Below are 12,216 nucleotides of genomic sequence, written 5' to 3' on the forward strand. Positions count from 1 at the left end.
GGTGTTTAAAGTCAGAACTATAGGCCGCCATGTTTTATAGTACAACGAGATCCAGTGATCAAGCAAACAAGGATTCAGCAGGTCATTCGAGCTAATAGAGACTTCATGATACTTACTTCAACTCAGGAAAGTAGTAACTTGACCAAGAACCCAAAACTTCGAGAAACAAGGCCAGTAGAGGCTACGCTAGAGCGAAAAGAGCATAGGTATACTGCTCGTGACGTCACCAATATAATTTCATGTACAATCCACTTCCTGTTTCGCATCCACTTGGTATATATAGTATCTATGCGAAAATGCAGGAAAATGCCGTTTTACCGCCGTAAAAGTAGGTGTGGCCAAAATCGCGGCGCGCTTCGCGCGCCCTCAGCACCCCCCTTTTCCAGTTCCTAGATATGCCCCTGAAAGCTGCATGATGCATGGCTCTTTTGAGTTTTCTGCTGGTATAGGGAGTTAGTAAAACTGTCTGTACTCTTCTAAGAGTCTTTTTTAGATCTTGTGGATGCCTGTGGTGCTTGCATTCTGTGATTCTTCACTGCCCATTTTTAATTACATTCTAAAGCCACCCGCCATTTTTAATTGACTGGGCAGCCCACCCCCTTTTATACCCGTGCTCATGCTTGGTGCTGTAGCAATCATCACGTAAGGTGGAGCAGTGGTTATATTCTGCACATGCTCGTTTAAGAATTCTCCACCATATGGTATTTTATAATGACTGAAATATTGTTTTACTTTTCTAACTGTATAATTTTATATTAAAATATTATTTATAAAAATATATTATGTAAACATTTTGCTACCTTTATTATGAGATTTCATTATAATTACTGGATGTACTGTAGGGCGCCTTTTTTCGAGGGCTATAAATTTCACGGATTTTGCCATTTTTAAAAAATTTGCGAAAATTACTCTCGCAAAAATGAAATTAATATGGTGCAAGATGGTAGACGGCATAAATTCACAAAAATTAAATCCGGGAAATAAAAATTCACGAAATTTATATCCCTCGAAAAAAGGTGCCCTACAGTACTTGGTAAATCCATAATAACAATGGTATTAGATTAACATTGTTTTTAATTTTTAGCTAAGTGGTATGACAGAGTTTTGATGTTTGTTACTGGGTTGGTGATTGGAGTCATACTAGTCTTTTTTGTATTGTTATACTCTATTATTTTTAGTCTTGAGCATACATGTACCTTTATTTTTGTAATTTTTTGTAAATTGTAGACGAAATCAGTTTACCTAAGTATAGAAGCCTTATCAGCTCTCAACAAGAACCTTCACCTCCTCCAGCAGTAGCATACACTGGAACACTAAATAATTATACAAATAAATCTAATAATCACTTTACAGAAAAGATAATAGACAATTTTTTTCTCCACTACATTAGGTGCTTTAAGAGAATGGATGAAGAAAGGGAGCATTGAATTAACCATTACTCGTGTTAACATGCTCGGTGTTCCTGGGTCTGGTAAAACCTGTGCACAGCTCCTACTGTTAGATGAAGATGCTCCAACTGAGGGAATTGCTGACAGCACAGCAATCGCTTGTCCCACTGTCCGAGCAGTGAGAGTAGGGGTAGATGATGAGAGCAAGAAATGGAAACGAATAACAAGAGATATGTTAATGGAGGGTTTAGCAGCTGATTTGATTGAAGCATCGCAAGAAAAATTAGAAGACTCAGGAACAAAAGCTGCATCATCAGAGGGCACTGATCAGTTACCCATGTCAAGCATTTTGAAAGATTCTGTGTCATCAAAACAAATAGAAGATGATGATGTTGATCCTCATGCTGAGGAGGTAGTTCAAGAAATTTTGGCAAAGGATCTCACAGATATTCGTTTAAAAGGCCATTGGTTGTACGTTATTGATTCTGGTGGTCAACCAGCATATCAAGAGCTGCTGCCATTGTTTACTAGAGCAGCTTCTCTTAATATCATCACTCTTGACCTCTCTAAACCTCTTGATGATGAGCTTGACATGATGTACAGGGCCAATGGAAAATATTTTCCGTGTCACTCTAAGTCAACTCAGTTAGCATCCTTCAAATCTGCTGTTTCTACAGCAGCTAATTTCAAATCTCTTGATATTTCTTGCATCACTAAACCACATCGTCATTCAATGCATCTTGTTCTGGGAACACATTACGATAAAGTGGATGAAGCTGTTCTAAATAAATTTGAAGTTGATTTAAATACTTCAATATCTTCCTTACAACCTTACTTTAAAAATCGTATTATCAAGAGGCTGGAAGGTTCTATTATATTTCCTGTCACAACAATTGCTGAGTCAAAAGAAGAGAGGGCTAAATACAGGAGACAGGTTTGCCAAGCAATATGGAAGAGTGGCTCTGATGCTTCTGTTACAATCAAAATACCAATTCAATGGTTTGCTTTTGAGCTCTCTTTGCCTGAAAAGAAAAGTATCTTATCTTTTAAGGAAGTAGCATCTATTGGGAGGAAATATGGCATGAAAGAGGAAGATACAAAGGAAGCATTGCAGTATTTTCATGACGTCAGCCTGATGTTATACTATCCAGAGGTTATTGATAATATAGTGTTTCTTGATCCTAAGCCCATTCTTAATATTCTTTCACAGCTATTAGCTATTACATATGTCCATGTCAATGATAAAAATGCACTTGATGATAATGATTATGAGCTACTAAAATCTGTTTTACTCCAGCCACCCTCTGCAACAGATATAGCGAACCTTAAAGATGGCTTCTTTCATGAGGAAATTTTTTCTTGCTTACAATCAAGTGAAGTTTTTAGTCAGTCTGAGTTTAAACTTCCTGATAACCTAATTTCTCTTTTGCTGCATCTCAATATCATCACAAAAGTTGAAGGTAATGAAAAGGATACCTATTTTATTCCTTATGCTCTTTCTTCATATCGTGCCTCAAAAAGTAGCCAGCCTAAAGTAGAAGTGTCAGATGTTCAGCCACTTCTTATTATTTGGAGGGAAAAGAAGAAGTGTCTACCAGTTCCTCAAGGTCTCTTTCCTTTGGTAGTGATGCACCTCCTCAATCAGAAGAAATTGAAAATTGATCTTCCTTCACCTAGACCAGATTTTTACTTCAAATTTCGAGATGCTATGTCGATCCAGATTACTATTGAGGACATAACTCACTCGCTTCATCTCATCAATCATTACACTCATATTGAGATTGCTTTTGCTCAATTCTCTGGCCCTCATGAGCATTGCTCAAAAATTCGTGAAGCAGTCATGCAAGCTGTTGACAAGGTTACGGATGACCTACACATGGAGCACAATCATGCCAATGCATTTGCTTGTTCAAAAGATCCGGAAAAGAAATGTTACTGTCTCGTTGTTAATAAAGATAAATTCAAAGTCCAATGTACAGATTGTCCAGGGTTACCTTGTATTTCTGAGTCTAAGTGCAGGTGCTGGTTTAAATGTTCTACAGATGCTCCAGATAATACAAGTAAGACCCTTATTCTGCCTTTCATACATGTATGCATTCATTCACATTAAAAATATACATTAAATTGTGCGTTTGAGAGAGTCACATTTTTTGTTATAGGTAAACCAGGGATGACTTGTGCTTTTGGATTTGGACTCGTAATCCTCTTTGCTTTGGCTGGATATTTAGCTTTCTATTGTTATTCTAGTAAGTAGAGACAACTTCAGGCTGAATTACTGTTAACCTATCTTGTAACTTGTTTACAGTTGAAGGACTTGTAATTTATGGAGTAGTACTTGGATTAATGCTACTTGGATCAATGTTACTTGCTTTAGCTAAAACAAAATTTACCTGGACATCAAGTAAGTAAATGTAATAAAATATAACCAGACTTAATGTTATTTTATACAGTTGGGAGAGCAACTTTTCTTGGAGCTTTCATTGTGGCTATCATTGGGATTGTTGCTGCATTGATAATTACCTGGAGAAATGGAGGTGATGTTGCAAAATTTCAGCCTCTTCTTGTAACTCTAGTGAACAATGTTGTAAATCTAATTTTTAAGAGTTTATTTTGAGTTTTTGACATCTGATCTGATGAATAGGCTTTATTATTTTTTGATTATAATTTTTGTATAACCATATTGGGATTAGAATTTGAAAAAAATGGCTTTGAATTTATGAATTATATATATTTTGTAACTACACATTACGTCGTCATGACATCACTATTTGTGGCTGCTGTATCATCATGTGAATGCATAATAATTGGATGTACATATCATGCTGATTGCTGAGTCTGTGGCATTGAGAACAATCCTCTACATGTAGCTCTACTTATTCTGTTCTGTATCCTACATACACTTTATATTCTATTCTTTGTAGTGTTGTTTTGGTTAACTAAAACTAAAACTAAAAGTACTTTTGGTAAGGCATTTTACTTTCGATTAACTAAAACTAAAACTATAACTAAAACTTTTTGACCTAGCATACTAAAACTAAAACTAAAAGTATTACACCTACTAAAACTATAACTATAACTAAAATATTTAGCTTTGCTATTTAGTTTTAGTACACATAATGTTATGCACATTTGTATGTAGTTGTGTTTTATATGGTTAGTGTAAAATGGACAGGGGAACAGAGAAAAAAGAAGTTATTCTGACACAAAATAAGTAATATGTACAAACAATCTGCCAAACTAAAACTAAAACTAATACTAAAACTATAACTAAAACTAATACTAAAACTACTTGACTTTTGGTTGCTAAAACTAAAACTAAAACTATAATTTTTTTGAAATTTACTAAAACTAAAACTAAAACTAAAACTATTTTATTTTTAATACTAAAACTAATACTAAAACTAAAATTATCATGCCTACCAAAACAACACTGATTCTTTGAATGAATATTATTATTCCATACATGTTCCTTGTTGTATTAGATGATTAGAAATCCGTCCACCAAGAGTAGCTGAAATACCTTTAGCAATCCACAGATGCACATTGCCTAGAGGGAGGGGAGATAGAATTTTTAAATATAACAGCAGCAGTTGCAAATACAATATTATTTATAATTATTATTATTATCATAAACTATCTGTTAAAATAGGTAATTAAGTAACTTATAAGATATTACTCATATTGCTGCATATTTGTTTATAGTTTTAAAAATATTCATTTTTGGATCTACCTTCTGGCTTTGATAGCAGTTACTGTTGGATTGATTGTAGCTTGTAAAGATGGACATGGCATTGGCAAACTGCAATTTTTACTTTTGGTATATTGGCTCCCTATATTTCAATAAAAATTTGCTAAGGAGTTCTTCAAATAAAACTGATGGCAGAGTATTGGCCTAAAATTAGTAACGCAGTAGCGTTACTAAGTAGGATTCACCCCCAAACAAAATGGCTGCCATAACTTTTGCAGCCTTGCTATACTGGGAAAATTTAATAATAGAGCGACTTTAAAGTTTCTTGGGTAGAAAACCATATGTTCCATCCTGGCTCTATCTATACACTATTTTAATTTAATTTTTATACCCCATTATATTTTAAATAACTTAAACTAATAAAAATAAATAAATTGATATTCATGGTAGTACGTACCCTGATTATGATAGTCCAGCTGCAGTATTTACAGGAATTAGTGTATAAAAAGGTAATATTCATTTTTCATATTTGTGTATAGATTCAAATTAAAATGTACAGTAATGTAATCAAGAGTACATAATACCTAAAGTACCTAATACTTTAAATATTATATACTCTTGATAAAATGCATGTATATTAAATTTGCTTTTGCATAATTATTGTGAGGGTACAGTTTTTTCCCACTGGCAAATAATGAATAGATGATACAGCCAGAGAATGAGACAGCAGATATCATTAAGAAGACGTAAGACCAAAATGACCAACTAATGACACATCAAATACACCAGAGGAGAGATAGGAATAAAAAGGATAAATGTAGACTACATTTGTAATAGAAATTATTCTGAAATCCCAATAATTCAAAGCTCCTTACATGTAAACTCAGCACATACCAGTACATGCATGCAATGAAACTAGATATTACTGTTTAGCTCTAAATTTCTGTGGTCAAAATTTTTGCATTTTTTTGTGATATTTCAATAATCATGAAAAATTTTTTTTAATGTAAAACTGCATAAAAATGTAAAACTGTCACTTATGCAGCAGAAATGAAGTACATTATTTGACAGTAAAAGCAAACAAAGGAAGGTGCATTATAAAAAGTAAACGATCAAATTAAGTAGCCAATAACTAATAATATCCAATTGGCAGTTGTAAGTATCAAATTGAGTAATGAATCAAATATAATCATACTCGTCAGTCCTATTAATTAGAATTATTATTATAAGCATAATTATATTTATTTGACATACTCATTTGCTACTGTGTGTAGTTCATAGCTCACATTCCTATCATACATCATATTATTGGCCTGAGTAGTAACAACAGGTACTGGTGGTGGTATGTTATTATTAATCACTGATTTCTTGCAACTATTAAATGCAATAAAAACAATGTCCACATGCAGTCAAATTTAATGTTATACTTACCGATAGGAAATAACAGCAATCAATATTAATATTAATATGATATTAAAGGATATACTCAAACCAGATAACACTAGTGCTGCATTAGTAGAGCCTGTGCCTTTAATTAAATTGAGAAATTTCATTAAATTAACAATCAAACTCAGTAACTTACTGTCATCATCAATGATGGTCACAACTGCTGTATAAGAGTAAGAAGTAACATGATATCCGGATATCGAGCATATTCTAACATCAAAGGATTCAGTTGATTCTGTCACATCATCATTCACTAGTGATACTGTATGTGAAACTGAAGACTGTCCACTTGGGATTGTTATTGTAGCAGTGAATGACATATAATCAGTGCCTACAAAAAGTTTGAATTTAATAATAAGATAATAGTTATAGACATATTATAGTTTAAAAGCAAACCATTTCTTGCTCCACCACTAGTTGGTACATCAGTTAATATGATAACAACATCATTTAGAACAGGCTGTGTTGATATTAGAGTAATTATAACGCTTCCATTGCTTTCAGAAACTATGTATTCAGGAGAACTGAAAGTTAACAATATACCTAATAAGTAATAATGATTATGATAATAATAGTTTAAGAATGATCCTATATGAAAAAACATAGCATAGTCATGTATAATTTTCACAATTTAGAATTATAATACATTCTTACAACTATTATCATAAATTCGGATTGTAGCATCTGATTCAGTTACTATTGGTGAACCACTGACATATGACATCTTAGCCTTAAACATTTCTGTATGCTCAGATACTGTAGATGGTAATATTGTGACATTATAAGAGAATCCTGTAGACCCAGCAGGTAGAGTGATCTCCTTATTAAATGCAATGTAGTCAATGTTCCCTAGAAAAAATGAGAAGGGAAGAGATTTCATTATTGTTAGTCATTTCATGTATCATATGATTGCCAGAGAGAGACAGCATAATAATAAATAAATAGTTCTATACTTGTTGCAGGATAGGCAGCACCAGGTGTAGGTACATCAGTTAGTCTAATAATAGTTTCTCCTAATAGAGGCTGTGATGTAACACCAGTTAGAGTAACATTAACATTAGTGGTCTCCTGTGAAGTAATGTAATTGTAAAAGGGAGAGAATCGAATGGTAGGAACTAAAAAAAATGATTTTTAAGAAAGGAAAAATGAAAGGAAAATTACCATCAGTATCATTAATAGTTACAGTAGCATTGGGTCCAGTAATTGTCAATGGCCATCCACTAACAAACTCTAAAGTTGCACTGAATTGCTCAGGAAATTCTGCCACTCTATCATTGTAGATATATACAGTATAAACCCGTTTTGTATCACCAGCATGTAGAGTGATTGTACTATTGAAAGACGAGTAGTCAGTTCCAGCTATAATAAATCAATGGAAATATAAATAAAATTATAAAAATAATTTAATTACTCACCAGTAGCTTGATGAGTTGTTCCAGCAGTTGGTATATCATATAGTCTAACAATGGAGTTACCAAGAAGAGGCTGAGATGTCACAAATGATATGCTAATCCATATTGGTGCCTCAGTTACACTGTAAGTAACAGGATCAAACCTTACTAAAGTAGGAACTAAAAAAAGTAAAAAAAAAACAATAAACACAATGCAAGAGAGAGGGATAACTAACCATCAGTATCATTAATAGTCACAGTAGCACTAGATCCATTAACTGTTAATGGGTTTCCACTAACAAACTCTAAAGATGCACTGAATTGCTCAGGAAACTCTGCCTCTGGATTAGAAAGGATGGTGATAGCATAATCATATCTTGTAGACCCAGCAGGTAGAGTCACTGTCTCATTGAAAGCCACATAATCAACTCCAGCTATAGTGTAGTTATTATAGAAATTACATAATAAATGGCATTCAAATACTCACAAGTAGCTTCATCAGTTGCTCCAACTGTTGGTATACTGGATATTCTAACAGTGGATTCTGCACTGAGAGGTTCAGATGTCACAAATGAGATATTAAGCGTTACATTACTATCTCCCTCAGTTACACTGTAAGTAGCAGGATCAAACATCACAGTGGCAGCTATATTGAAAGGTAGACCTCACAAATCCATTACTATAGATCTATAGCAGATACTTACCATTAATGCAACAGATATTCAGTAATAATATAACTAAAATCTTCTCCATTTTATTTTCTTATTCTCCTTCTCTCTCTGATGTCACAATAAAATTTTATTTTGTACATCACTTAAGGTGGTATAGATCTAAGTGTTTACATTGTAGACTAGTGCACATTAAAAAGGAAAATTAATCCAATGAAGAATAGACTAATGACCATCACTATGATAAGTGTTTTATTGAGTATTGATAATCAAGTGTCTTCTACATCTTCATGAAGTTTACCTGTCCTACTAACATTTGACTCATTTGTTATTTTATTGCAATCATGAACCATAACAACTGCATGGATTTAAGTAGGAACTACAGTTGATACCAGGAACATCAAACCTGGTTAGCCTCGAAGCGTTGTTTGTGTCAAATGTCAGATCACTAGTCTACAGTCTAGTACATAATTTTGACCATTAAGTTGACTGTAAACCTATAGCTTTAATCACACATTAGTCTTAAACATAAATAATGCAAACTCAAGTGATCTCTTCGCTCCGGATAGAATCATAGAAAATTCCCTACAGTAGACTCTATGTATATGGAGTGCCAGTTGTAAACACTGAGCTGCCTTAAGGAGGGAATGATATGCTATTAGTCTAAGCTAAATCAAGTTAACTACAAACAGTAAACAATTGATTAGGACTACTCAGAACTGAAGCAGCTCAAAAAAGCTGAAATTGAGTTTGCAGGGTTCTCTTTTGCTTCTTGGGGCCCTATAGTGGCAAAAATCACTCAGAGAGGTTTTTGGAATTTTCCTTTTTATAACAATTATTTTTCTGATACATATTAGGCATGTTGGAATTATTAGTATGAAAGTGCCTTTATTTCAGAGGTTCATTAATTGGGACTGCTACCACCTCTCCTGATAAGAGAGCTCCTTATATTCAAAAAACCTGTAAATTTAATAAATGGTACCGTGATAAACGGTTAATTCAAGGGTTACTGTTAACACATCTATGCATGTTTGAAAAAAAATAAAAATATTCTAAAATTGACTAGTTATGCTAATATGAGTAGCTGCTATCATTAGAAACAAAGTTCTTCATTTAGCTTAGCCTTTGCTGTGCCAAGTTCATTAGGATAGGTATCACAAAGTTCTATCAATGCATTCCAACTGACATCTCTATTAGCATCAAACCACCTCTCAAATACTTCAATAAGATTATTAGTTGCTTGATCTGTGTCTTTCAGGTCACCTACTTCTATGTCCAATCCAATCCCTATTAGCTTGTAATGGCGAGCAGAAGAAGCAAATATCTTCATGACTGTTTTAATGGTAAGCTTCTTGCCTGTGGATTTAATTAAAAATACTAATACATGTAGCTACAATATGGAATCATCATGCACATACAAAAAGAAACAACTAAACAACTACACTTACACGTACCATCAATTTCCTCGAGATGTTTACGTTTATATTGTGGAGAACCAGAACTTCCTGTGTCAGATTTACGCCGTCGTTTATAATCTTTAAAATAAAATAAAATAGTTGAAATAAAACAGAACATAATATACCTGATGTATTAAACCAGCACCAATAGCTGTCATCAAGAGGGCAAGTGTGAGTAGGTGTAGAACGACACACTGCTTCTTCCTTTTGAACAATGCAGTATTTACTCTCATCACGTTGGCAAGCAAAAGCTACATTTAGGTCTTCAACTAAAATATTGATGTCATTTGCACTGTCGTTGATGACTTTAAGAACTAGTGTATTAACTTTAGGACAATGCTCCTTTTTCCCAGTAAATATAACTTCAATATGCTTCTCCCAATTGATGATGTACAAACGTTCATGTGGGTCAGTGATGCTTTTGTCAAAGGAGATCAATAGTGATGCTGCATCTCGAAACTGTGAGACATCATTAGGCTTAGATGGATCATTAGAATCAAATGCATCATCAGGATTAGAAAGCCGAACAACGCATTCTTCTTCTTTGAGTAAACGAACAATTATCAGAGGAAAAATTCCTTGAGGTACGTTGACAAATACTTTTTCTTCGTCATCTTCCTCTTCCTTTCTCCACACAAAACGTAATGGTTTTCTATCTGGTGGGCTCTTTTCAAAGCTATTGTTGTATGAACGTAAAGCAGAAGGAAGAAAATATTTGACATCTCGAGTTTGACTTGATTTTTTTTGTAATTCAGCAATAACGTGGCATTTTTTAAGCAAATTGATGAAATACATTGGCTGGAATTCACCAGTGAATACAGAGTTGACAGTAAACTTTGCAAGAAGGCGCTCCTTGAAACAACCCCTTATCTTCAAAGTGGTCATTTCCTCCTGAATTATTTCTGGTACAAAAGATTGTGCAGTATCCATGTCAACATATGTGAGAGCCAATAATTGTGAAAGGACATTGAGAATTTTCTGTGGGTCAACAAACACTAATTGTGGTTCGATATCCGAGTAGTATAGGATAATGGTGCAATTGTGAAGGTAAGTTAGAGCATCTTCAACATCACTAGTAGTCATGTGAAGTATCTCACCTTCACCATCAGCTTCTTTTCTTGTAACAAAACCACCTTTACTTTTAGCTCTTTCCTCTAAGCAAAGCTCGAAAACAAATAATCGAATTGGGAGCCTCACTGTAAGGTTAGCCTTAATACAGCCTGTTATCTTTTTAATAATTATTTGGCTGATTATCTTTCGTTCATTTAAATCTTTTGTCAATGTATCAACAGGAAATATGACAGAATCTCCATGTATCTTTTGAATTACATATTTCTTAGAATGAGAATCCTGTTGAGACATCAAATCATTGCTCATTTGTTTCACCTTTGCCTCTGCTTCATTTTCATCACTACTCCTTTTAATGAGAACATCGTAATGAGTACCAAGAACGAAAGACATAGAGTGAATGGGAGCATCCTCTTGGGAAGATTTGGTTTGATACGGAATATCTAATGGTTTCTGAACTGATGCTGCTGAAATGACAAAATTAAAAACTTTACGATTTGAATATTTCATTTTCTCATCACATTTAAACTCTTTTCCATTAATTCGATATATGTACTCAAACTTCTCATCGAGACCTTTAGAAAGGTCAAGTGTGATGATATTAAGAGAAGCTGCTCTAGTAAACACAGGTAACAGCTCCTGAAAAGCTGGCTGACCACCAGAATCAATAATGTATGCCCACTTCTCACTTAACTGAGCTTCTGCTTTAGGTAGGCGATCAGTAATTTCCTTAACTACAGCTCTATAATCACGAGGCTCTTCTGAGGCTTCTGGTGTAACTTCTTTATTTGAAACGCTTGTCTCTGACACTGATTCATTTGAAGGTGAAGGTGCTTGCTTTTGTTGAGAAAACTTAGCTGCAGCTCTTTTTAACCTAGATGCTAATCTTTCAAGCAATCCATCTCTGGTAATTCTATTCCATGTCTCATTATCATCAGAAGCTATTCTTAGAGCTTTGATAGCTTTACAAGCTAGTGGTGTACTATCAGTGATAGATTTAAAGGAGAAGGAGTTTGAAGAGGAGGTAGCAGTGTTGTAGTGTACGTCAGTTGTAGGATCAGAAGAGGTACGAGAGTCAGAAGATGATAAGGTGTTAAAAGATATTCGAGG

At 34.0% G+C, this 12,216-nt stretch overlaps 3 protein-coding genes across 3 annotated transcripts in view; 1 reads left to right on the plus strand and 2 right to left on the minus strand.

Annotated features, from left to right (window-relative positions):
• Positions 1-4,041, plus strand: part of LOC109584727 (uncharacterized) — a 7,551-nt gene extending 3,510 nt beyond the window's left edge. Inside the window, exons 4-7 of the mRNA XM_020000556.1 lie at positions 1,391-3,448; positions 3,548-3,634; positions 3,694-3,789; positions 3,839-4,041. Of these exons, the coding sequence (XP_019856115.1) occupies positions 1,391-3,448; positions 3,548-3,634; positions 3,694-3,789; positions 3,839-4,002 (2,405 nt within the window). The 3' untranslated portion in view covers positions 4,003-4,041. The remainder of the gene's footprint in view (positions 1-1,390; positions 3,449-3,547; positions 3,635-3,693; positions 3,790-3,838) is intronic.
• A 2,084-nt stretch (positions 4,042-6,125) lies between these two features.
• On the minus strand, positions 6,126-8,670 carry LOC105313930 (extracellular matrix protein 3-like). Its single transcript, XM_011407750.2, has 12 exons — positions 8,618-8,670; positions 8,401-8,559; positions 8,150-8,347; positions 7,938-8,093; positions 7,684-7,881; positions 7,476-7,637; positions 7,177-7,371; positions 6,919-7,065; positions 6,659-6,853; positions 6,508-6,604; positions 6,331-6,450; positions 6,126-6,280 (listed from the first exon to the last, which is right to left on the minus strand). The coding sequence occupies exons 1-12, from the start codon at positions 8,664-8,666 to the stop codon at positions 6,256-6,258; spliced, it is 1,701 nt and encodes a 566-aa protein (XP_011406052.2). The 5' UTR covers positions 8,667-8,670; the 3' UTR covers positions 6,126-6,255.
• An 890-nt stretch (positions 8,671-9,560) lies between these two features.
• Positions 9,561-12,210, minus strand: LOC109584734 (uncharacterized). The gene is made up of 3 exons (XM_020000563.1): positions 10,164-12,210; positions 10,036-10,116; positions 9,561-9,937 (listed from the first exon to the last, which is right to left on the minus strand). Exons 1-3 carry the CDS (start codon positions 11,614-11,616, stop codon positions 9,675-9,677), a joined length of 1,797 nt encoding a protein of 598 aa, XP_019856122.1. The 5' UTR covers positions 11,617-12,210; the 3' UTR covers positions 9,561-9,674.
• Between the last annotated feature and the right edge of the window lie 6 nt (positions 12,211-12,216).

This window comes from Amphimedon queenslandica, unplaced genomic scaffold (genome assembly GCF_000090795.2).
Source record: "Amphimedon queenslandica unplaced genomic scaffold, v1.1 AMPQUscaffold_13174, whole genome shotgun sequence".
Classification (NCBI taxonomy): Eukaryota; Metazoa; Porifera; class Demospongiae; order Haplosclerida; family Niphatidae; genus Amphimedon; species Amphimedon queenslandica.